This window comes from Balaenoptera musculus, chromosome 12, assembly GCF_009873245.2.
Source record: "Balaenoptera musculus isolate JJ_BM4_2016_0621 chromosome 12, mBalMus1.pri.v3, whole genome shotgun sequence".
NCBI classification, from domain to species: domain Eukaryota; kingdom Metazoa; phylum Chordata; class Mammalia; order Artiodactyla; family Balaenopteridae; genus Balaenoptera; species Balaenoptera musculus.
Window position 1 is genome coordinate 61,693,989 of NC_045796.1, and position 26,773 is coordinate 61,720,761.

The following is a 26,773-nucleotide window of genomic DNA, read 5'->3' on the forward strand; positions in this document are numbered from 1 at the left end:
AAAAAATCTGGTCATGTTTGGTTCACTCTCATTCACTGAAAGATTTGGCAGCAAGATCACTGTTTTCTTCTATACCTGTATACTACTTTTATTAGTTACCCCAACATCATTGTGTATAATCCACCTGTCCTCTAAGTTTCTTCATATCCTTAGTTCTAATCAGATTTTCTTTTATTTACCTTACCCACTGCCTCCCATAGTTATGCTCTACATTTTTTCACTTTTCATTTTCATTCTGTCCATCGTCATTGATCTTTTCATTTTTCTGTGTTCATCCATGTCCAAACTTTCCTCCTTGAACAATGTAGATTATACAACCCCTTATTATAATCATTCCATCACAAACACCTTTAATTCCATAGCCCTTACCTATTTTAAACTTGGCAAAACCTAATCCCCCTCTCTTATCCCTCTGCCATGCCCCCCCCCACCGCCAGCTGAATGTTGGTGGAAAAAACTCGTACACTCATTCTTGCTGACTGGTCTGACTTTAAATTCTTGATCATAAATCTTTTCAAGTGGCACTCAGCTCTAGAATGTTTGCTTTTCTACTCTCCAAAACAACTTATTTCAGAATTTGTTTTTTAACACACAGTTCAACACATGCTGTGGCCCAGTCACCTTAGCTAAGCATCTTGCCTCATAAATCATTGAGAAAATAGGACCAGTCAGCTGAGAACTCCTTTATGTTTAAACCTTCAAATCTCCCAATGTGCCTGCTTTGCACACAACCTCTCAGTCTGCTTTTCTGTTATATTGGAAGTGTCACTGTTTCTCTCAAAGGCTAATTCCTTTCCCTGTGTACTGGATCTTTTCTCTTCTCACCTGTTCAAGGACTTTATATATCTTCACTTAAGTATCACTACTTCCTCACCTCCTATTATCTCCTCAGCCTGCCATAGTTAAGCATCTGTCTCTGCCATACCTGAAACTACTGTTGTCAAAGCCATCACTAACTTCCACATTGTCAAATCTAAGAGTTCTTTGTTCTCATTTTAACCTCTCAGTAGCATTCAACCCTGTTGACCCCCTTCCCTTTCTGAAATATTTCTCTTGGTTTCCATGCTGCCTGGTTTCCTTCCTACTTCATGGGCCATTGGGTTTTGCTTATAGACTCCTTCTTTTGCTTGCTACCTAAATTTTGGAATAGCAAAGGCCTCTCAGTTCTAGATCCTTTTCTCTTTTCCATCGTCTTTCCTAGGTTGATCTTATCTAGTCTCTTAGCTCTAAAAGCCATCAATATGAAAGTAACACCCAAATTTATATCAATAGCTCTGACTTTTCCCTTGAGCTATAGACCCATATGTCAGTTGTCTACTTAATATTTCCACTTGGTTGCCCTGTGCACTCTCTCATGTGTTCCTCCCCTAGTCTTTGCCATCTTAGGAAATGGTTCCATCAACCCATTTTCTTAAGCCAAATGAGAGTTCTCCTTAATTGCTGTCTTTCCTTCATACCTTAATATAACTCATCAACAAATCCCATTGTCTGTTTCCAAACATATCTCTAAAGTTGTCCACTTATCTTAGTCTTACAGTTTCACAGAGTCATCTCCTAATATTTTGAGTTGACAGGAGGAGAAGGAAGTAGAAAAAAGTAGACATTTTAATCTCATCTTCTGTGATGGAATAACCATACATGTTTGTTGAAGAGTGACACAACACTGAATCCCAGTCATTCAACAATTATTTATTTAAAGCATACTGTATCTCAAGCACCTTCAAATTCCCCAACGTTTCTACTTTGTACTTGACCTCTGTCTGATTTTCTATTACATTGGAAGTGTCACTGTTTACCTTCTAACTGGTCTTATCTACTGTATTCATTCTCCATGCATGATCCAATGTACTATTTTTCAAACAATCATTTCATGTCACCCCTGTGCTTACAATCTTGTAGAGGCTTCCCAACATAATTAAAATAAAAACCATAATTCTGACTATAAACTCTAAAGCCTCAAATGAGATATGATTCCTGACTATCTCTGACTTAATCCTACAATATCAAGCTTACTGCTAATTCAGGAACTTTCCATGTCTTTTCTCTGTGATGAATGCTTTACTTTCAGTTCTTTATGTGGTTCGCTGTTTTTCATTCTGTCATTTAGCCCAAATGCCAGCCTTCAAAAAGGTCTTTCCATTCTTAGTTCCTGAGAAAATAATGACCCACATCCTCTACCAGTTACCCTACCACATTACTCTGCTTTTTCTGTTTTTCATGGTGGTTGTAATTGTTTACATTTATCTTGTTTGTTTCAGTGTCCTCTTTTTCCATCCTCCACCAAAGTGTAACTTCTGTTAGTGCATGTACCATGTCTGACTTATTCATTGCTTTTTGCCTAGTACCTTAGAATAGTGTCTGGTATATAGTAAGCTTTGAATAAATGGTTGCTGAATGATTGAAATTCAGTGATATGTCACTTTTTAACAGACATGCATGGTTGTTTCATCATAGAAGATTAAAGTGTCACTTCTTTTCTACTCTCTCCTGTTGCTACTTCCTAAAAGGTTAAAATATATGTACTCTGCCAATCCTCTGGTTTTTAGAAGAACAATGCTTATATTCCCATAAAGAATTTGACCTCATATTGATACTTAAGTATGAGCAAGTCCTTTGGATTTGTGTACATCTTAATTATTCGATCATTTATGCTATTTCTTTCTGGTTTGGGTTTCTTTTTCAGTCTCTGGGTTCTACACCATTCAGTTATTAAATACCTATTGTAATTGTTAAATAACTGAGTAAAAAGTCAAATTGAGTTATGTAATTTCAGTTATCTGAATATACTAATGGTCTCTAAAGCAAAGTTTTAGAAGTATACCTTATGCTGATTTAGACCTTCTGGTCTGAAGATGAGAATGGGTATGACTTGGTGATATATATTTATATTCTTTTTAGGAGCAGGTTATTCAGTGCAATATCAACTGATAATGTGTGTTGCCAGAGCGCATTTAGCTCCTCACAATTTCAGTTTATTTTTTAGGATGGTATACTAGAAGATCAGTTACGAATGTATCTTCACTGTTGTTTGACCCTTTGTGATTTCTGGGAGCCAAACATTGCAGTTGTCACCATTCTGTGGGAATATTACAGTAAGAACCTGGTGAGTAAATAGAGTATGAATTTGTTCCAGGAATTTGAAGAATTTGTACATAATATTTGAGGAATATTTTCATGGCTTAGTTATATATAATTATGGATTTTTCTTAAAACTATTTTTTCAAAGTAGATTAGAGTAGCTCAAAAACACTTTTATGTTTCACATTGTCTAAAGAGCATTGGCATAAAGGAATGGAGCATGTAAGGTCCCTTTTCTCTCTTTTTTTTTTTTTTTGTATTAAAATACTGAGTTTATTTCACATGTATATTTTTGTCTCCCCACCATTTCCATTTGTCTGACCACCACTACTACTATGTCCTATCATAACATTCCATACATACTTAAAACCAAGCAAAGGGTGGAGTTCCATCTTTAAAAACTAAACAGGCATTTTGGACAACACATTCTTGGCAATGGAACCTGGACAATATTTATCAGACATGGTAGGGAAAGTTCTCACTCTGCATTATAAAAAGGACAGCCAGATATCAACTGTTACAGAAATGAAATAAGACGGAAAATTTTAACAAACTGTTTAAACTATTTTCTTAAAGAGACTTCCTCCACTGCCAGAGATCTTGAATAGCCTCCTGATCAGTCATCCGGAAACAATTCTTCACATAATTGATGAATTTGGCTTCCACTTTGGGAAGGGAACCACCTTTTTCTATACTTGCTTGCATTTTTGCTTTAATGTCTTCTACAGAGCTAGGTCCTTTTGGTGTTTTAGGAGTTTTTTCCTGTTTTTTGAAGGATTCTTGACCTTTTGATCTTGGTGTTGATGGTTTTGAGTCTTTTCCATTCTGGTTTGATTTTTGTGCATTTTTGGCTGGAGTATTTCGTACAGATTTCTTTACTGGAACTTTTTCTTCAGTTTCCTCATCATCATAGTCATCGTCGTCGTCATCATCATTGTCGTCGTCGTCGTCGTCGTCGTCATCATCATCATCATCATCATCATCATCATCATCATCATCATCATCATCTTCATGTTCATCAGCAGCAAGTTTTACTTTTTTCTGTGGAACCTTGCTACCACTTCCAGGGGCAGAATGCTTTCCAGATATACTTAGGAGTGTCACATCCTCCTCCTCTTCATCTTCTGACTCTGCATCTTCCTCCACAGCTACTAAGTGCTGTCCACTAATATGCACAGGCCCTGAACCATACTTCAACCGTAAGACCACAGGTGGTGTTATTTCAAAGCCCCCAAGGGAAACCGTTGGCTGCACAGACATTTTCAAAGTTGCCAGTGTTGCTTTAATTGGACTGCCTTCATAATTCATCGCCTCTGCTTCGACAATGTGCAATTCATCCTTTGCGCCAGCCCCTAAACTGACCGTTCTTAAAGATAACTGGTGCTCATTTTCATCATTATCCACCTTAAAGTGATAATCTTTGTCGGCCTTTAGTTCACAACCAAAAAGATAGTTCTGGGGCCTCAGGGGGCTCATGTCCATGTCCATCGAATCTTCCATGGGTTGGTGGCACGCACTTCGGTGGGAGAGAAAGTGGACGGAGATAAAAGACTACCGTTCCAAGGAACAGTCGCACAGGACGGAATCAGACCAGGGCCCCTTTTGTCTTAAGAGTGAGATTAAGCAAAGTAGCACAAATTGTGCCAGAAAGATATTTTTTAAAAATCTTCTTTTATAAATGTTTTCTAACAACTATTGATTGCTTGCAACACATTGAACAGTTAATGCTATCTTGAATAAGAACTAGTCTTGGCATTTGAGACTAGGCTAGTGGGCAGAAGCACAAATATTGTAGAAAAAAAGTTATAATACTGTGGAAGGCTAAAGGAAGGAGTATCTGACCCAGTTTATGGACTTGTAGAAGACTTTATGAAGTCATAATTTTTTAAGTTGACCTGGGAAATGAGTAGAATTTTCCAAGTACATAAGAAAATGAGCATCCAAGCAAAAGGAATAGTGTGGACAAATATAAAGAGACATGAAAAACATGATTTATTCCTACTGTGTTAAATAGTTCTGAATGATGGGTCTGAGGTGATTATGGAGAGACACGGGAGATAAGGAAAGTAGAGAAGTTAGTCTGGGGCTGGATTATGAAGGGTTAAAGATAATTGTTATGATTTATTCAGGAGACATTGGAAAGCAAGGATGTGACACATTAGGTATGTGTTTGAGAAAGTTTTTTTCTGAAGGTAGTATAAAGGAATTGGATACAGATGAGTTAGTAGTCCAGTGTAGTAGTAGAAGCAAATAATGCAGTGAGTGAGAACTGAAATAGAGATAGTGGATTTTAAAAGGAGAGGACAAACTTGGAAGATAAAATTTTAAAGGTACATTTAAAAGATTGAGTTACTTGTGTGAGGAGAGAAGAGAAGATTTGGAACATTTGGTTTTCTGGGTAAATACAAAGTGAACCCCTCAGTCAAGGTGGAAAATAGATATGGAGGATTTACAAGTAAATTACAAGTTTGGGTTTGTACATAATTGAGCATATTAAAAATGGGAAAAATACCTTTCTCTGAAGCACATTGTCAGGCTGGTGGGAGAAATGACCAATTCTAATTCTCAGGCAGAATGTATACAAGATGAGTCTAGAGTATCTTGTCATACCTGAAAGCAAGGAAGGTATCAAAGTAAGCTGGAGTCATGTCAGAAGGACACAGGAGCCAACTTTAAGGAGCTCCCATTGCCCAACACTGGGTAAATTGGGGCATAGGGAAGTATAAATCCTTGAGTTTATGGTACTTTTAGAGAAGTTGTTATTCTGGAAACTGTAAATAAATAAAAATATAAACTATATTTTAGAGTACCAAATTTCTGATGAGCTAGTTTAGAAGGAGTGATAGAAAATCTCTGTTCCATACATCCGATGAAATAAGCCAACTGGATGATGATCATCCATGGCTGCTCAAACTGCAGGGATCACTAAAATGGATAGGTCAGGCTGACAGCATGATCAGTCTTAACATCACAAAAAGAATGACGGTGAGAACGTATGTGCCTCTTTGCTAACTGAAATAGGAAGTACTCAGTACTACCAATGAAAGATTCTCACCAGAAAACTTGACCTGAACCTGACCAGTCCGCTAGGTACAGCTACCACTTTACAGAAAAGATAGAGGATGAAAGAATATATTAATGAATCTAGGAAGATACAAGCAGCTAAATCCAGAATCTAGGAAATAGCACACAATAAATTACCTGATAAATGCTGTGACAAAAACATTGGGAAATTTATAGAATAAAAGAGATTTAAGAGGCATGTCAACCAAATGCAATGTATGGATCTTGTTGCTATCCTAATTTGAACAAACCAACGGTTAATAAGACATTTTGGGGATAATCCAGGAATTTGAATACCCCTTGGTGTTCTGTGCTTGAATGGAATTTTTATTTTAGGGGAATATGTGGTAATGGCTGTGTAATTTTTATGATTAAGAATAGTCAAACTTCTAGTGAGCTAATTGGAATTTACAGCTTTCCATTTGTATTTATTCAGAGACTTAATACTTGTTTCCTGTCTTTTGCTTTTAGAATAGTTCTTTCAGTATTTCTTGGCTTCCTTTGAAAGGCCTGACACATGTCATTAAGTCGCCCTTGTCTATGCTAGAAATGGTGAAGACCTGCTGTTGTGATAAACAAGATCATGACCTGTATAAATCCAGCAGTAGTTACACTATTTTCCTTTGCATTTTGGCAAAAGTTGTTAAGAAAGCAATGAAGAACAATGGCCCTCATCCTTGGAAACAAGTCAAAGGAAGGTATGTGCCATATCTTTCTTTGTCATGAATGTTCACTTATATCTTTGGAGAAGTTTTACTGTTTGTATTTTTTAAGTTAACTTGTGCTTGTTTGTCTTTATGGTTTACATTTTAAATGTATTCGTTAATGTAGGACAGCAAATTATGGTGCATTTTGATCTTGCCAGTTTGTTATAGAAAGGAACAAACCTAGTATCCATCCATAACTTGGGGAGGATTTTAGTTTCTTATTTATCTCATCAGTCCTGAAGATTGAAATTCCATATATTAAATGCAGGGATATAAGAGAACTGTTGTTTTTCTTGTCAAAATTAATTGTAATGTTTTATGTCATTCTTTGCATGTATTTTATTAAAAATTATAGAAATAAGAAACATCTCCAAATCATACATTGGCAGGTGGTAGATTCAGTCTATAAAACTTCGTGTTCTTGGAGCCCACCAGTCCCACAAGCCCTGCTTTCTTGCATGACAACTAACCAGAATATAATAGAACCAAATAACTCTGATGTTCTCATTTGAGGAGTATGCCATTTTCATTTCTGGTGTGGTCACATAAACTTTTGATCACATTTGTCTATTCTTTTTTGAAAGTTTTGCTTGTTAAGTGGGTGTGATTGTTACTGTCTTCCCTTGTTCTACTTCTCTTGCCTATTAGCCCCTTTTCTAGCCCTCTGTGCAGTAGACTGCCCTCTACCACTTGCTCAGCTTATGTGGTGGAAGCTCTCACAGCAGAATACTTTTTATCTTCGGTAGAGACTTCTCAAGAATCACTACATGAAATTCCTGTTTGATTCACACAGTGAATAATTCTTGCAAGGTTATGGTGATACAGTTCGGATTTTTTATTTAGAATATACTTTTTTTTTTTTAATGGTAGTGTCTTTGTTAAACCTCCAAGTAATTAGGTAGCTCAAACAGTAGTTTTTTTATTTTGTTCTGTTTGCCAGTTTGTTTTTGAATCTTAAATCATTTTATGGAAGACATAATACTCAGAACTTTATTGCTAAAAGAAATTGGAATTCAATAACAAGTCTCTCTACCAAGCACTATTATGGGCATGATGGAGGATATAAAGATAATTAAGCAGATCTTTACTTTCAGGAGCTTATCAGCTTCATTGTTTATAAATAAACATTTAACCTCTCATAAGCATTAATCATTTCTGTCTTGAATAAACCAATTATAGAAGTTACAAAGAAATTTAACAATCCATAAGTAAGAGTCAAAATGGTTTTCAATTCTAATCCCTTAATTGATGAAAGAAAAGTACATCAACTTTTAAATTATATTAAATAGTATTGACAGCAGCTTTTTAAATGGCTAGTCTTGGATATTTGAACACTAACAATTTTTCTTTGTAAGTAGGTAAAAATAATTTTTCCAGAGTTTTGAATTGTCTTAACATATAAGTATAGCAAGAGCCAAGTCTTTGTGAAGGGTAGAGGGAGAAAGGGTTTAAGGAAAATTGTTACATAAAATTGCCCTGTTAAGATTTCTATAAAGTGCAACAAGTTGTACTTAAAAGGATTATATATTCTTTTTTATTTGTCAATAAGAATTTAAAGAGAAAGGTAATGGGGGGACTAAAATAAAAGGAAAAACCATGTACTATATGAAAAGAACATTTTTACTGTCCTTTAGGAAAAGCCACTGAATCCTTTGATTCACTTATAGATGCTTGCTGCATCCTTGAGAAATTTGAAGATAAGGGGGGACAGTGGTGTTCTGTGAGGTTGTTTTCTAAGCAGGAAAAGTGACACAATAGCACCATTATGTAGAAATAGATAACAATTTAAAGTAATGAGACTGTCATGAGTATTGAGTGAAATGTTATTTTGAAAGATGCATTTTTGTGAATGAAACAATTTTATTAATTCAGCTTTTTGTTTTACAGGATATATTCTAAATTCCATCAAAAAAGAATGGAAGAACTAACTGAAGTTGGTCTGCAAAACTTTTTCAGCCTTTTTCTACTGTTAGCATGTGTGGCAGAGGTGGAAGATGTAGCAAGTCATGTTTTAGGCCTCCTAAATTTCCTCAGGCCTGCCTTTATAACATCTCCTCTCATTTGGAAGGGTCAGATGGCCTTCCTCTTGATGTACACCCAGAAAAACCTGGACATCAGTGTTTTGGCTGAGATATTTTCAGGTGCTTTCCGGGAGAAAGCAAAGGAGTTCTTGGTATCTAAGAATGATGAAATGGGACAAAGACAGAGTCTCTGGTCACTTCTTTCCATATATATTGATGGTGTTCAAGAAGTGTTTGAGACTAGCCATTGCTTGCATCCTTCCCATGAAAAACTGCTTAATGATGGCTTTAGTATGCTTCTACGAGCTTGTCAAGAATCTGAACTTCGGACAGTGTTGAGCTTTCTACAAGCTGTTCTGGCCAGAATCAGGTATGCTTTCCAGTAATGTTCTAATTTGTTGATTTGCTTTATATCATCACCTGTGTTGATTCTATATTAAAGTTTTCCTTTTGACATACTCATGAAATTCAGTTGTAAAGAGAGGAGTTAAAGGAGTTTGACTGCAATGTAACATAAATCAGTAGTTTTCAAACAGTCCTTGCAAACAGTGCTTCTTTGAAAGAAAGCTTATGTGCAAACACATAAAACTAAACTAAACCAAGAGTAGCGCTGGTGTAGTCCAAGAGCCATGCCTCTTGGACCCTTCTTTCCTCTCTACCTCTCCTAGAAGAGCATTATTATCCAGAAGGATATTTCAGACATTCTAAGCAAGACCATGAGCTCAAATCTGAGGTGGCTTTCATTGAAACATATGCAGTTTTGTGTGCATAAGGAGATTTTGGCCACATTGTACCATTCAAAAAAAAGTAAGTTTCTTTAAATATTTTGCTGCAGAGCTGCAGCCTCAAATGCATGAAATATTGGGTTGGCCAAAAAATTTGTTTGGGTTTTTCCAAAAGATCTTATAGGAAAACCCAAACGAACTTTTTGGCCAGTACAATACTTCCAGCTGAAATAGTTTATTCTAAGATTAAGATAGGGTTGTTCGGGGCTTCCCTGGTGGCACAGTGGTTAAGAATCCGCCTGCCAATGCAGGGGACACGGGTTCGAGCCCTGGTCCAGGAAGATCCCACGTGCTTCAGAGCAACTAAGCCTGTGCACCACAACTACTGAGCCTGCACGCCACAACTACTGAGCCCACGTGCCACAACTACTGAGCCCACGTGCCACAACTACTGAGCCCACGTGCCACAACTACGGAAGCCCACACACCTAGAGCCTGTGCTCCGCAACAAGAGAGGCCACCGTAATGAGAAGCCTGCGCACCGCAACAAAGAGTAGCTCCCGCTCACCACAACTAGAGAAAGCCCGCACGCAGCAATGAAGACCCAACACAGCCAAAAATAAATAAATAAATTTATTTTTAAAAAAAAGATAGGATTGTTCTATTTATAACACCAGTCATCTATACAAAACTTACCGTTCTCAGATCCACTTAAATTATGCAAATGTGCAGATATGCTCCGACCCAAACAATAATGGCTAAGAACAGTGATTATGACATTTATTGCCTATAAGGCCCTTTTTACATAACAGTTTCACCTTTAAAGCACATGTTCTTGAGAAGTTAGATACTACCACTCAGTGCAGTTAGTCACTGTCACTAAAAAGTTGTGTAAAAGTTAGGTATAAAAATATGATTTTATTTAAAATCATGTCTGAAGTTAATGAAGAGACTGCTTCCCTCTTCTTAGCTGCACATTACAAAAGTAGCATCTGTTTTTCAAAGATAGTAAACGATGAAATTTCTGAATTTTGGACATTTATTCATTACGAGTTTCATTTATTACTAATTTTCTTAATTTGCTTTATGTTGGGCTGTGTGTTCATACAGATTAATCCACGGGTTTTCACTCTTTATAGATATTGTGTAGTTTTTATATTTATGTACTCTAGTTCTTGATCAGATAATCATCCCCTTATCCCCCAATGTAAGCTGTATCAAATTTTTAGGTGGATGGATAGATAAATGGATAAGTAAATGAATAGCCAACTTCATTAGAAGAAACTTTTACTGATTCTGGATCTTCTCCACGAAGTACATTTGTTCTTTCTTAGTCTAGTAGAGTTTATTAGCAGATATTATACTTTTCCAAGTGCCAAATTCATTGTTTGTTTAATTTTTAAATAAGTGGTAGGTAGTACTTTCCTGTGCTTCTTGGGCAGAATTAGGAATTTCCATATTTCTGGTACCATTTTTGGTTTGTTTGTTTATATTTGTCTGAATATACAAAACAAGAAGGAAGAGGAGGGAGCTGGTCTAAACCATCCTGGTGATAGTGCTGCAGTCTGGGCAAAGTAGTAGAAAATGACGTGAGAGTTTGGGCATCTTGGGAAGATGCAGTCATGGAACCAAGTGGCAGAATCCATATATCTTTCTACCTTTTCCATTAAAGATAGACAAGTCTTTTTTATTTGTCTTAACAATTGTATTGTTTCTTATATATGTTTTTCTTTAAAACAAAGATTCATATCTTACAAATACTATTTAATTTTTTAGTTAGAAATTTGAAGGAATCTTTTTTTTTCAGGTTCTTCAAAGTATTGGGTTGACCAAAAAGTTTGTTCGGAAAACCTGAACGAACTTTTTGGCCAATCCAGTAGCTCGGAGAGCAGTGAGGCAGTGTGGAGGAATCTTCTTTTGTTGTGAAATTTTTCTTTTTTTTTTTTTTTTAAGGAACATTTATTTATTTATTTATTTATTTATTTATGGCTTGTTGGGTCTTCGTTGCTGCACATGGACTTTCTCTAGTGGCGGAGATCGGGGGCTACTCTTCATTGCGGTCAGCAGGCTTCTCATTGCAGTGGCTTCTCTTGTTGCACAGCACGGGCTCTAGGCATGCGGGCTTCCGTAGTTGTGGCATGCGGGCTCAGTAGTTGTGGCTCATGGGCTCTAGAGCGCAGGCTCAGTAGTTGTGGCACACGGGCTCAGTTGCTCCACGGCATGTGGGATCTTCCCAGACCAAGGCTGGAACCCGTGTCCCCTGCATTGGCAAGCGGATTCTTAACCACTGCGCTACAAGGGAAGTCCCTGGAATTTTTCTTTAAATTGCAAATGTAGTATGTTGTCATGGTAAAAATGGTAAAAGAAAAAAAAAATGAGGTATAAGGTGACAAGTAAAAGTTCCTCTCCCCAACTTCACTCCTTTATTCTCTAGTTCAATGGTTCTCACCTAGGGATGAGTTTGTCCCCCAGGGGACATTGGGCAGTGTCTGGAGAAGTTTTTGATTGTCACATGTATGAGGGGTGCTACCCAGCATCTAGTGGGTGGAGGTCAAGGATACAGCTACATAAATAGCCTACAATGTACAGGACAGCCCACGCAACAAAGAATTATCTGGTCCAACCTCAGTGATGCTCTATTTCTACTCCATAGATTAGAATGGTTTGTTATAGAACCTTCCAGACTTCTTCCCATTCATAGTCTTAAAACACAAAAGAGATGATCTTTGTTCTGCAACTTCATTTTTTCACTTAATATTTCCTAGACAGCTTTTCATGTTAGTATATGGAGACCTATCTAGTTCTTTTTAATGGCTACTTAGTGTTTCATTATATGGATATACCAAACTTTATTTAGCCAATCCCCAAATAATGGAAATTTATATTATTTACCATTTTGTTATTATAAACACAGTTTTAACATCTTTATATATGCATTCTCTGTGTACTTGTGAAGGTATATCTGTAGATTAATTCCTAAGAGTGAATTAGTGTATGTGCATTTTAAATGTGGGTGGATATTCCAGTCCCGTTTAATCATCCCATTTAATTTAAAAAATTTTGCACCAATTTCAGTCTCCCTGATGGTGTATGAGAAAGCCTCCTTTCTCATTTTTAGATTAGTGTATGGAGTATATTTAGAAAATATGCATTCCAAGATAAACACAGAAGTTTGTTAAAAATGTTAATGGAAACTTGGTAATGGAAGAAGGAGATTTATTTTGAAGGTTGGAGAGGCTTTAAAAATGGAAATACAACGAAAGTAATAAATAGGAAATTATTTTTTCTTTATTTACTGACTTTTTGTCTTCAGGCTCTTAACTGGAACTTTTTTGGTCATTCTTCAAAAGTAGTAACTAGAAACACAAGAATAATTCTTGTATTCTTAAAAGATGTACAGTTTATAAATACTATCTCATTTATTTCTTTACCAATCCTGTCATCCCTGTTTATAGATGAAGAAATGGAAACATGGAGACTTTTTACTTTTTGTAATTTACCTAAAATAACACAGTTGTTTCAGAATCACCCCTCAGACTCTAACCCCTATACCATAGCTGCCGTCTTACACTGTCTTTATAATAGTTTACAAATAACTAAACAGACACTAACCATACCACTACAGTTTTTATAAATTAGGAAGTAATTAGATGAATGAAATCTGTTGGCAAACCTGAAAGTATTACCACTACTCATGTATACTTCTGAGTGCTTTTACCTTTTATTTTTATTTTTTTAAAGTATTTGTTTATTTATTTATTTATGGCTGTGTTGGGTCGTCGTTTCTATGCGAGGGCTTTCTCTAGTTGTGGCAAGCGGGGGCCACTCTTCATCGCGGTGCGCGGGCCTCTCACTATCGCGGCCTCTCTTGTTGCGGAGCACAGGCTCCAGACGCGCAGGCTCAGTAATTGTGGCTCACGGGCCCAGTTGCTCCACGGCATGTGGGGTCTTCCCAGACCAGGGCTCGAACCCGGGTCCCCTGCATTGGTAGGCAGACTCTCAACCACTGCGCCACCAGGGAAGCCCTTACCTTTTATTTTTGCTGTGGAAAAAAAAAGGGTAATTTCTTATTGGGGCTTTTGATTACTTTGTTTTTATAATTTTGCAAGTTACATATATTTTTAATGAGTCATTAGTTGGAATAATAAATCACAAAGAGGTGTGGAGACAGGTAAATCACGTTTTGTTTATAATAATAATTTATCTTTGATTTATTATTAGCACCACTTCAACCATCTAAATTTCACTTGTGGTAAAAAAAACAAATTGTTGCCGTTTAAATTCAATTTAGTAGAAGTTTTTAGCATTAGAGCCAAGGCAATCTCAGGAGTGTTGCGAAAATATTGCTTGCCAAGTACCTTGTAAACTATAATGCATCTCTTAATCCATGTATTCAGAAGTACAGAGGTCAGAATCAAGAGGCATAGTGACAACTCTCAATTATATAAAGTGAGAGTAACTTTACATTTGTATTAGTAATTTCTTTTAAATGAGATCTGGTTTGAGATTGTAATTTGCTGTCATCTTGACCAGGGGGCAAGCAGTATGTTGTTGTTCTTCAGGACTAACCAATGAAAAAAAGGACACAACTATTTATGTTGGTAACATTTAATTCCTTGTACAAATGTTTATTTTTGGTTTTGTTTTATACTGGTCAACTATGATCAAAAACAATTGCTGTAAGAGAATGTGAAATCATGTAGAACTTCTGTTGCCAAAGTTATCGAGCAGTATGAGATCAATGTGTGAATAAGAATGGTGTAGTAATGTACAGGTCATTATTAATGCTGTCATGGTTTAGGCACTGCCATCTTTTAAATTTCTGAAGCTTGCATAGTAATTTGCACACAGTCCTTCAATGAGCCTGATTGCAGTGTATAGTAAGAGGGACTGTGACCTGCATAGTTTTATTTCATTACATCAATCTTCAGTACTTCCTTCCAAGGCAGGTATTGTCAAGACAGACTTGCTTTTAGTTTGGGATCTTTGGGGGAAAAGGGGCCCCAGAGATCATTCAGAATTGTTTACCCTAAAAGGAAAGAAAGAAGGAAGGGGGGAGGCAGGGAGGGGAGACACAAGAAAAATCCTCTAGGTATTTGATCATAGAGATGTGTTCCCAATTTCTTAACCCAAAATCTGAAACTTCACTGAAGATCTTTTCTTAGGCATCTTTTAGGTATCCTATAATATTTTTCCTACTAATACTATTAGAAAGTTTAAAAATAATTTGAATAGTTGTTAAAAATTAAAGCATAGGCTTTTTTTTTTCCTTTTAAGTTAAGAACAGAGCTAAATTCTTTGAATTTTGGTTTAGATAGGGAAGATGGCTTACATAGATTGATGATATTTATTCCTGGCTGCATCCCTGACAAGGGAAAGAATGGAATACTTTACCTTAGCAATCTCTTCTGTTTTGTAATTCAGGTGGGAATAAGGTACCGGTCCCTGCATAAATGTGTGTGCAGGATGTGTGCCTGTGTGTGTTGAACTGGGTAATAGTTTTATAACTGTATGACAGAGAAATTATAAGTAGGAAGGAACTAAGATCACTGATTAAAGGGAGAATCGGCTCCCTCTAGGCTGTTAAGAAATAATAACTTCATATGCCACTTTCTGCTAACTGGAGCTGCTGGCTCACCAGAGCGTTCTTTATCGCTGATTAAGTAGCATTATGAAAATACTGACTTGGTTATGTTAACTAAATGCCTCTGTGTTTAAAACTCCGAAAGTCAAATAGTTTGAGCAGTCATCTTTAACATTTCACATTACCTTTCTGAAATCACATTTCTAGTTCTCACTTGGCTGTTATTTGAGGTTAATATAAAAATGGCAGTCTTTAATTTGTGGAGTTAGGTGTAGCCAAAAGCTTTTCTTTAATTATATCCATTCATGCTGCTATAGTTAAGGGTCTGTCAGCATTTCCATTACAAACCTCCATTTTCAGGGTTTTATAACACAGCTATGAAAATTAGCTCTGGGCAAAAACTTGACATACAAGGCCTCATGAGATTTCTCTCTCCTCCCCATCCCCCTTTTTCATTTTTACTGAAGTAGGGGTGGAGTGATTTCAAAATGCCTTTTGGCATCTGCAAATATCATTCGGAGTTTAAAAAGAAACAATAAAATTTCAGGCCTTGTACCTGTTTGTTCTACCACTTAAGGGGGGTTGTGGACTTAAGAATTTAAGCCAAATGGATATTGATCAACTGACATCCTATTTTATATTAAACAAGAGCCTAGTTTCAAAGAAGTCTAAAGGCAGCTGAAAACTTGTCTAAGATGTTATATGTGGAGACTAAGAAATAATTCAGAAGGGATGATTACCTGTTTTTGATACTGTACGTGCTCAAGTGCAACTCCTTAAAAGGTTTAAGATTCTTTTTCCTGGCTTCAAAATACATTTTGAAAATACATATATTTTTAAATCCTTTTCTTCTTTTTCCACGAACTTGCAGGTTCATCTGTTTGTTATACATCTTTTTTGACATTTGGGATGGGTGTGTGTGTGTTTGTGTGTGCGCACGCGCGCACACACATGTGCACAGAAAAACTGTGTATATCATTCCCCTCAAATATTTTCCACGCTCAATAGTTCTAGTTATTTTAACCTTTATCGGTATGGTATCATTTATTCTAAACAAAAAAAAGTTTTTTTTAATCTTTCCTTTGGAGAGATAACTGGGAATTTTCTGGGTAGGGAAGGAGGTAGTACAAGCGGAAATATTCTTGTGAGGCTCTGCTGATTGCCAAATAATTTACATGATTTTTCAGGAAAAATAGAAAGGGGACTCTTGACAGCATGCAAGGCTTTTCCTCCTTTTGTTGTTGGGTGTTCTGTTAGTATAATGGGTTACAGCTTCTAATTATTGAAGAATGGCTTACTACAAAACAGCTTTGAAATTAATGTGATTTTTTAAGTAATCAAATTATTATGAGTTATTTATTTGCAAAGTTTGATTGGTATATCCTGATTGCCCAAAATATCTGCTGATCTGCTGTTTCATCATGTATATATATGAACATATATCTATGTATATGTACATATGTGTGTATGTGTGTCATGTATATACATATGTACATCATTTATACTATATGAAATATATATTTGATGCAGATTTTGATTTGATTTTATGCCAATTTTTAGGGCAGTGTTCTCATAATTTGAGAGGGAACACATGAATATGCTCCATGAAAAAATATATTTCCAGTTTTTATTTGAAAAATCAGATAGTTGTGTTGCCCACTAAGAGTGATCAATCTACCAGTTTTGGTTGCTTCAGAGAAAGCATCTCTAAGGGGATGTACTAGTATTAGTATTTTGGAAATATATAAAATGTAAATATTTCTCTTCATCATTAAATATTTTATGTATCTTTCAACTGAGATTTTTACATATGTACTATGAATTAGCTCTTTTGTTTGTTTGCTTATTTACTCTTTACCAGGCTTGAATTTTGCAACATGTGTTTACTATGGCCCTTTTATGTTAACATATTTTATAAATTCATGCAGTAATATCAACTCACCCTAATAACTTGGAAATGTTTGTGTACCTTTTTTGTGTTTTGCTGAAACATAAGTTATCTACTTAATTTTTCATGTATAGGAGTTAATATTTTGGGTCATTTATTTAGTCTCCAACTAGATCTGTTACATAAGTATGAATTCTCCTTGCCTAAGTACAAAGTGATTCTTTTAAAGTATTATAAGGGAAAAGTTATGTGTCCAAATCTCAACCTTATTGGTAAAATGAGGATAATAGCACAAACCTTTAAGGATTAAATGTAATCAGGAATGTAAAGTGTCTAACACAGTCCCTGGCATATTAGTAAGTGTTCAGTAAATGTTAGATGTTGCTATTATTATCATTATTATTATTTTCAAAAGAACCCATAATATAATTGTTTCTTTGTACTACACTTTATGCTGGGGAACCTCAGTGGACGTGTGTGTGTGTGTGTGTGTGGACTTACCTTGGATGGTTTTAAACCCATTCCTAATATAGTACCTTTTACATAGTGGCCGTTTAGGAAATGGCTTTTTGATGGGTAAATGAATCAGGTTCTTTGTTGTAAAAATAAAGTCAGGATTGTAGAGAACATGAACATTGCCTCACAATTATAGAACTATTGGAAATTGTGATTCTGTGTTATTAAGACGGTAATGAGCTGCTGTAGAAAAAGAAAAGTAATTTTTTAAAGGTAGAAATGTGACATGTATGTATGTCCTTCCTTTCTCTCTATATCTAGTTGAGTGAGAGAGTTTTTTTTAATGTCTTTGGAGGTTCTCTTTTATCATCCCTTCTTTATTCTCACTACCATTTCCTCCATTTTTAGACTATTATTAATGCTTGCCTAATCTCCCTGCCTCCAGTGCCTTCCCTTCTCAAACCACCTTTTTTTTTTTAATCGGCTTTTTTGAAGTATATCACTTATACAATTCACTTTCTGACCAGCTTTATTAAGATAAAGTTCACATACCCTATAATTAATGGTTTTAGTACATTCACAGAGTTGTGCAACCTTTGCCACAATTTTAGAACAGTTTGTCACTTCCAAAAGAAATCCTGTACCTATTAGCAGTCACTCCCAATTTCCCCAACCCCTCTTCCCTAGCAATCACTAATCTACTTTCTGTCTCTATAGATTTGCCTATTCTGCACCTTTCATGTAAATGGAATCATACAACACATCATTTTTTGTGACTAGTTTCTTTCATTTAGAATAATAATTTCAAGGTTTATTCATATTAAAGCATGTATCAGTACTTTATTTCTTTTTATTACAAAATAATCCATTGTATGACTATACCACATTTTATTTATCCATTCATCAGTTGATGAACATTGGGTTGTTTGCACTTTTTGGCTATTATGAATAATGTTGCTGTGAACATTTGTGTGGACATGTTTTTATTTCTCTTGGGTATATACTTAGGAGTAGAATTGCTGGGTCATGTGATAACTCTGTTTAACCGTTTAAGGAAATGCCAAACTGTTTCCGTTGCACCATTTTACATTCCCACTTATAGTATATAAGAATTGCAGTTTCTCCACATCCTCACCAACACTGGTTGCTAAGTGTCTTTCTGATTGAGTGATCTTAGTGGACGTGAGGTAGTAGGTATCTCATTATGGTTTTGATTTGCATTTCCTTGGTGGCTAGTGATGCTGATCACATGCTTTTCATGTGCTTATTGATCATTATGTCTTCTGTGGAGAAATACCTATTCGGACCCTTTGCCCATTTTTAAATTGGGTTATTTGTCTTTTTGTTACTGAATTATAAGAATTCTTAATATATTTAAATACAAGTCCCTCATCAGATATATGATTCACAAATATTTTCTCCCATTCTGTGGATTATTTTTTCACTTTCTTAAAGTCCTTTGCACCATAAATTTTTAAAATTTTAATGAAGTCCTATTTATTTTTTCATTTGTGCTTTTGCTCATCTCATATTCTCTTGCCACATTTATCTTCTTGGAGAGCAATTCTGCTTATGTCATTCTGTATTTTAACACCTTTAATAACATCCTAATAGACCCAGAGAAAATTTCTAATTCCTTTTCATGGTTTTCGAAGTTATCCACAGTCTGGCTTTACCTATTTCTGCAGCTTTTTCTTGTGGTTCTCCTTTACTTTAGTCAAATGGAACTACTAATTACCAAGAAATCTCCAAGTCTTTTTTACCATTTTTTTAAATTTTCCTGTCAAAACCAGTTGAAGGTTCAGACCAGAGCATGGCCAGGACACTAGAGCCAGATCTGAGGACTGAATAAGCTGCAGTTATGTGATAACCAATGATTAGAAAAGGATTAAATTCAAGGAGTGAAAGCAATTGTTAAGATCAGAAGTCAGAAATGGTCAGTGCTGGTTACAGTAGGCAAAGAGGTGGAGTAGCAGAGTACAGGAAAAGAAAAAAACAAACCAAAAAAACCCTTATTTAGAGGGATTTGGGGGAAGGAAAAGGTGGTTTCAGAAGTTAGAAGTAAATAGATCACAGCTAGAGATGGAGTCAGAGAGCTTCATGTAGGAGCATCATACATGGGAGCAGGCGGGATTTCGGGCAGTAGTAGACAAATCCCCAATCGCAAGTTGTGCTTTTTTCCTCTGCCTCTTAAGGAAGTGTTTGAGAGTTCTTCCTGTTGCAGCATAGTATAAAAAACAGGGACTTTAGGGTCAATAAACCTGAGATCAAATCATCCCTCCTCTACTTGCCAACAGTGCAGTCTTGGGAAGTTACTTAACCTTTTTTAAGCTTCAGTTGCACGTTTGTAAAACAGCCCCTACCTTATAGGATTTCTGTGGAAGTCTACTTAGGTCTCTGCTGTCCATATACACTAGCTGTGTGTGACAATTTAAGTTAATGAATACAAAATAACAAATTCAACTTCTCTGTCACACTAGTTACGTATCAAGTGCTCACTGACTACAGGTAGTTAGTGGCTGCTGCAGTGGACAGCAGCAGAGCTCTCAGTCAGCACTGACTTAGATGCTGCACCTACCCAGACCATGGACCATAATAACCTCTCAATACATGTTTGTTGTCTTCATTTACGTTTTCTTTATTTTTATGTGAACAGTGTTATCCTTCATTCCAAGCTACGTATTCTTATCCATGTGTCCCCAATCTTGAATAATCTCACTTTCCTTTGAATTTCCGTAACACTTTCTCTCTAATGCCCTTTATTGCTTTCTACTTTGTATTGTAATTGTTTTTTTACAGAGGATACATATTCATTAAACAAATTATTCAGCAAATCCAACTAATATTTATGAGTATCTACCACAATAACAGACGTTATAGGCACTTGGCATACATCCGTAAACAAGTTAAGTGCACGTATATGGTATACACTCATGTATTTATTACATGAAAGACAGAAAATAGAGAGAAAGGTACTTATGTAAGTGTTTATTGAAACCATCACTTTTTCACCATTTCATATTTTATTATTTCAACGATTCAGTATTATTTGATAATGATTTATACTTGTCCCCAGTTCTTGCCAATATCCACATGAAAGTAGAGAACAGTATCTGTGCAGCCAGGCTATGGATTTAATGGATTTAACGCATAATCTGAATTTCAACTCTGTGCTTATTGTCTTCTAAGCACCAGTGGGCGGAAGGGACTTCTGGAGGATGACAGGAAGACTCCTGTCATCTTCTCATCATTCTTCTCAGTTAATTGAAAGGTTTATTTGATTTTGACAATTCAATATTTATAACCAAACTATTCTACTAAAATATGGAAACAGGTGGAGTAAGTGGGCCTTTGAGCTTTTACCTTGTTTTTGAGAGGTTCCAGAACCTCTCCATCGAGGCTGGATCCACAGGAACACTTTGAATCTAAAAGTAGAGATCTTCTGTATCTGGATTGGGTTGGAAGCAAGATATTTGGAAGAGGGAACTGAAATAATGGAATGGAGGAAATAATTGATAAAATAATTTAAAGTAGTTCCCTGGAGTGGAAGATTCCTTATTGAAAGGGCCTTTTGAATGACTGTAGCACAATGGAAGAAATTAGACTCACAGCAAAGCACATCTGTATGAATTTCAGAAGGCTGGGTACAAAGAAAAGGTACCAAAGTGTCCATGGACTTCTTAGTCCTACCCACTTTTTTTTTTTTATGAATTTATTTATTTATTTTATTTTTGGCTGCATTGGGTCTTCGTTGCTGCACGCGGGCTTTCTCTAGTTGCCGTGAGCGGGGGCTACTCTTTGTTGCAGTGCGTGGGCTTCTCATCACAGTGGCTTCTCTTGTTGCAGAGCACAGGCTCTAGGTGCACAGGCTTCAGTAGTTGTGGTGCGTGGGCTTCAGTAGTTGTGGCTCGCGAGCTCTAGAGCACAGGCTCAGTAGTTGTGGCTCACAGGCCTTGTTGCTCCGCGGCATGTGGGATCTTCCCAGACCAGGGCTTTAACCTGTGTCCCCTGCATTGGCGGGTGGATTCTTAACCACTGCACCACCAGGGAAGCCCTTACCCACTTTTCTTAATCTTCTATTTTTTCTATCTACTGTGCTCCTAGTCTTGTAATCTCCAGTTATAATCTAGGTCAGATCTAATATTTAACCCCATCTCCAAAATTACAAAAGTAAATTAAGAGGTGAGTAGAGCTTTATATTATAGATTTTTTTTCAAGATTACTTTCAAGAAGTAGATGAATGGAGCTTTATGACTTCTGATTCACAGTTGTTCTCAAAGTTTGAATGAAAACAGTAAATTCCACCTCTCATAATTAGGAAAAGGAAGGTAAGAGTGGGGAAAGAACACTGCAAAAAATTGGGATGAACATTGGGATAAAATGACAAGGACAAAAGAAATATATCCATTCATTCTTTTGCAAGTGGATGAGCTAGAAAGGAAACATTTCATTCTTTTGCAAGTGGATGAGCTTGGGGAATAGAAATGCCACGATTATTTTCTGTACCAAGCACTGGAATATTTCTTTTTAGCAAAATGGTAACAAATCAAAAGACGTTGGGACGTGGCAAAAGCTACTTTCCTCAATCTTACTTATGTCACTGTGGTTCCTTGTCTGAACCCCATGGTTCACTATAAGTATTTAGACCACCCAGATCTTTGAAGCTTTGGATGAAATTCAGCAGTAAGTTTATAGGAAGGCATTGCCACTGTCCTCTTTCATGGTACCACACAGGGCTGTGTTTCTTAAACCAAAGACCAATTGTTATAATAAATATATTGAAGACTGGCAAATCCCATTTGTGATGGGTTTGTTAAAGATAACTCTTTTCCAACTGTGGAATGGATAGAAAGACCTGAAATTGCGATTTCAGTAGGTGGACCCAGTCTTAAGAAACTCGGTAGATAGACTACCGTTGTGGCATTTGGTTATAAAAGGGAAGTACTCAGAGGAAACAAGTGAGGAGGCAAGTAATTTAAGTATTTATGTTTAATATAGTACAATAAGCCACTAAACGTGTTTTTTAATGAAGTGATGTATCAGTGAGAAGGAAACGGATCTCTTAATTATCCCATTATTTTTAGATTAATAAGACCTCAGAAGGCAGTATAAATTGTGGAAAAGTAGATTTATTGTAGTTTAAAAATGTTCCTAGCTATCCTCACCATCTTCTGGTAATTACCCTAAAGTTGTTTTCTTTTAGATGTGTTTCTTAGAAAACATCAGAGTACATTTTTGTTTTATGATATGAATTTACTTTTGCCATGATATGGCCTGTAAGGAACAATTCCTTACCTTTCTCCATCTACCTTGTGGAGAAGGGTGAGCGATTGCTCTGGTTCAAATTTTATTTATATTTTAACAAAATTGAGAACAAATATAAGGAGTGAAACTAGCCTTTGGAACTCTTAATTTCAATTGTTTCTTCTTTACCTTACACGATGTATATTTTTCTCTCTTTAGTATATCTCTTGTCAGATTTAAGGCTTATTTAAAATGAAAAGAAAGCTAGAGCAATTTTCTTTATTCCATTTCAGTCTCCTAAGGCCTATTTCCCCCTGGTGAGCTCATAGCAACAGGGGGGTTTAAGGGAATTCAGCTTTCTGCAAATTAATGTCTCACATCATGAAAATTCAGGACTTTTTTTTTTTTATCTTGAAAAGTAATACAGTGAGTGCGAGTATTATTTCTTGCCAGCGGGTGGAAGATGAATGATTTTGTCACAGTTTTACTGCTTGATGAGCAGTATCCTGAGGGTCAGGCTTAAGTCTGTGTCACTATGCTGCTCATTACTCTTGAGCTAAATAAGGGCTGATTGGATCTAAATTGCCTAGCACATGGGCCACAGATGAGCTCAGTGAGCAGGAGATGACCTGCTATTCAGTCTGGGAGTAACCCCGGTGTGCAAATGCAGCATTAGAATACCGTGGGAGAATGAGAGGCTACCAGCTGCTGCCAGCAAAAGAAATCGAAATGTAAAAACTCTTTGATGCTGTGATGTTAGAATTTGAAATGTAGGAAGTGACAGGTTGATGGTACTTATCAGGTTTGGCTGGATTAGAGAACAGTGTCATCTTGCTTCTGTAATGACAGAGGAATGAAGCCAGTAGCTAACTACTGTGCAGAGTGGAGCCGCCGCTGTTGCCACCAGTCGTTGCTGCCTCCTACCGGCATTTTCCTGGAAACCAGTAAAAGATACCAAAGAAAAGAGCATCCTCTGTAGACTTCCAGGAATTTGGAACTCTTTGGCGATGAAAAGCTGCCAGTGGTAGGATGCAAAGGAAAGGATATTTTAGAGCATACTTCATAGTGAATTGCTTTAAAAAAAAAATCGTTATTGGGAAATTCGTTGTTCCAGAATTTTCTAGTTAACCAAGAGTTAATCCATTTATGAAGTGAAACTACTCAGAGCAAGAAAGCCCAGTATACTCTTCCTGGAATAGTGTTTGTTCAGGGGGCCTTAGTTGGGTTGGTTGATCTCTCAATTATGTATTTTTATAAATAACAGCACTTTACTAACAACTAATCTTCAAAATCTAATTCAGACTACCAACCACAGTGTTAGCACAGTTTCAAAGATACTTGATAAAAATACAAAGTGAAATACACTCCTGCTTATGTAGCTTATGCTGCATAAATCTCCCTCTTAGGGAGGGGGTGGGATGGAAGGAAAAGGTTTTTCCTATAAGTCAAATGATTTAAAACAAAACAAAACCCAGCAAAACCCTATGGTGAAGAACACTTTTGTTTCATTTTACTCCTGCAGTTGTGATTTTTTTTAAAAAAAAATCAATATTAGGCTTTTATATGTTTGTGATATAAAACTTAGAAAATATAGGCAAGTTTTTTTTAAAAAGTCACTTATCATGGGGAAGAACTGCTATTGATATTTTGTTACATCCTTCTAGACTTTTCCTATTCATATGCACTTTTAGAACAAAAAATGGGGTTAAACACTGTGTAGTGGCCTGCTTTTTTCACTTAATCTATCATCAGTTGCTTTCCGTATCAGTGACATTTGCAACGTTATTTTTGGTGGCTTCATAATATTCCCCTGTGTGGATATACCATAGTTTACTTGACCATTTCTTGGTGAAAACGTATACTGTGTTGAAAGTTTCACCATTAGATACAAAGCTGTGATGAATGTCTTTATGTGTTTCTTGGTAGGGTTCTTGGGAACTGTTGTATTACAAATTGTGTACCACACAACTGTAAAGGTGCCACTTACAACATTGTAAATGAGACTTTGATCTTTATGGACATGTTTGATTATATGTGGAAGATACTTTATATTTTAAAACAAATCATTTAAAGAGTCTTAGACATAGTTCTTTTTTAAAAAAAAGTTGGGAGCCATGATTTAATTACATTCAAGGTTTATGTATACATAATTACATACATCCTAAAGAAGCAAATTTTTAACTAGTAGGAGAAAACCTTAGACTATAAACATAAAAATTTTGTCCACTTTGGAACAAAACTGTAGCTCTATAGAAAACTAGAGATAGAAAACTTCTAGAGTTTGGGGTGAAGTGACAGGTAAAAGGGTTAATTAGCTTTTGTCTCCCAGAATTTAAAAAAAGAATTTTCCTGCATTTGTCAGCATATGTTCCCTACTATTTTCTTTAAGCCCTGTTTTTCTTACTATTAATGCAGAATATAAAATAAAGTTTTCAGTGTAACTTCTAAAGCACTGGAAGGCTCTAGAGAGTTTTTAATGCCTCTCTTTTTAAGTTTTATTTTATCAAAATTCATGTATCCTGTAAAGAATATAAATAATATATAATTGTATGCTGCAGAAAATAAGTCATTCCTCTCCTCAACCTCCCTCCCATAAAGAGAACTACTATTAACCCTTTGTAGACTGTTCTTCTAAACTGCTGTTGCTTCTCCTTTTATCCACACTGCCTCTTTTACCACCTCTTATTTTAAGTGGGAAACGTGGGATTATACCTTGGAAATGTCTACAACTTTAGTTTTTTAATGAAAGAGATATCAAAGACATCTCTCTACATATACACATTGTATAAGGCTATGTAGTATCTTGTTGTATAATAAACCTTAATTTATTTAGCCTCAGTAAACATTTAGGAGCTATACATGATTTTAACTTGGCTTGGCTCTTGTAACTATCTGATTTTCCAAGATCCTTGTTGAAAATTTGGGTTACTCAGTTTATTTAATCAGGATATTAGTTGTAGTTCAGTTTTGTGAGTTATTAATATATCCAGCATCAAAACCAGCAGAGCACATTTTCACTTCACGCATTTAGTACGTACAGATCATACTTGGAATAATTAATGTCTTTTGCTTATAGTAAAAAATTACTGTATTTTTCAAAAGGTTGCCGATGTGAATTTTAATTCTGACTCTGCCACTTTTCTTTCACTTTAATCTTCAGTAAGTCATGTATTCTCTTTAAACCTCAATTTTTCTAATCTGTAAAATGTGTGTAATAATACACATTAAAGAACTGGTTTGAAGACCAAAAGAGATAATATATGTCAAGTGTCTAGCAGAGTACCCAAGTGATGATTGCTTTTATTATCATTACTGCTTATCCATTGGTTTCAGAGAAGTGAAGTGAAAGAATGTATATTACAAGTAAATTTTAAGATACAGAGTTTTCCACTCTAAATTAAGATTTTTAGAGCTCCATTCTGAATGTTCGGTTCAGTGGTATTCCCTGAAAAGAATACCAGTTATGTTTGAAGTGAAAGCATAAATTAACTCTAGTTTCTTAGTAGTGTCTCCCCTCCCCTTTTTTTTTTTTTCTTACGGCTTAGAGAATTCTGGCTGTATTAATTTTGTGCCTTTGCATGAAACAGAAATAAGTACACTTTTCAGTCAGTCTACCTTTATTGAGTGCCCAGCAAGTACCTGCTGTGGCAGACTTTGTGCTGGTATTGGAGAAAACGGAGATGCTGAAAATAGAGATCGCTGCACTCAAGTGCCCCAGTATAGTGAGGCCGACATACAAGCAAAGAAATACACTGTGATCAATAACCAAATGTTGAAGAGGCTCTTCTTAAAACTCTTCTACATCACTTACAGAATTTTCTCTGAGATTGCCCTATACGAAATAAAGTATGTGATTATATGGCAATAAGTCAGTCACACTATGTTGCAGAGATGATTGGTGGCAGAAAAATTAGAAAGGAGACATTATAAGTCTTCAGCAGCTTGTGCTTAGGTGGATAGATATTCATTCAAAAGTTTTTAATGTTGTTTCTGATACCTTTAACATA

General features: G+C 36.0%; 2 protein-coding genes across 4 annotated transcripts in view; one reads left to right on the forward strand and one right to left on the reverse strand.

Annotated features, from left to right (window-relative positions):
- MMS22L (MMS22 like, DNA repair protein) overlaps positions 1-26,773 on the forward strand; it is a 135,192-nt gene that overhangs the window by 46,366 nt on the left and 62,053 nt on the right. For all 3 annotated transcript variants that reach the window (XM_036872245.1, XM_036872244.1, XM_036872246.1), the window contains exons 12-14: positions 2,984-3,103; positions 6,613-6,839; positions 8,736-9,239. In XM_036872245.1, coding sequence (XP_036728140.1) covers positions 2,984-3,103; positions 6,613-6,839; positions 8,736-9,239 — 851 coding nt within the window. The remainder of the gene's footprint in view (positions 1-2,983; positions 3,104-6,612; positions 6,840-8,735; positions 9,240-26,773) is intronic.
- On the reverse strand, positions 3,337-4,646 carry LOC118905524 (nucleophosmin-like). Its single transcript, XM_036872247.1, has one exon. It carries the CDS (start codon positions 4,576-4,578, stop codon positions 3,649-3,651), a length of 930 nt encoding a protein of 309 aa, XP_036728142.1. The 5' UTR covers positions 4,579-4,646; the 3' UTR covers positions 3,337-3,648.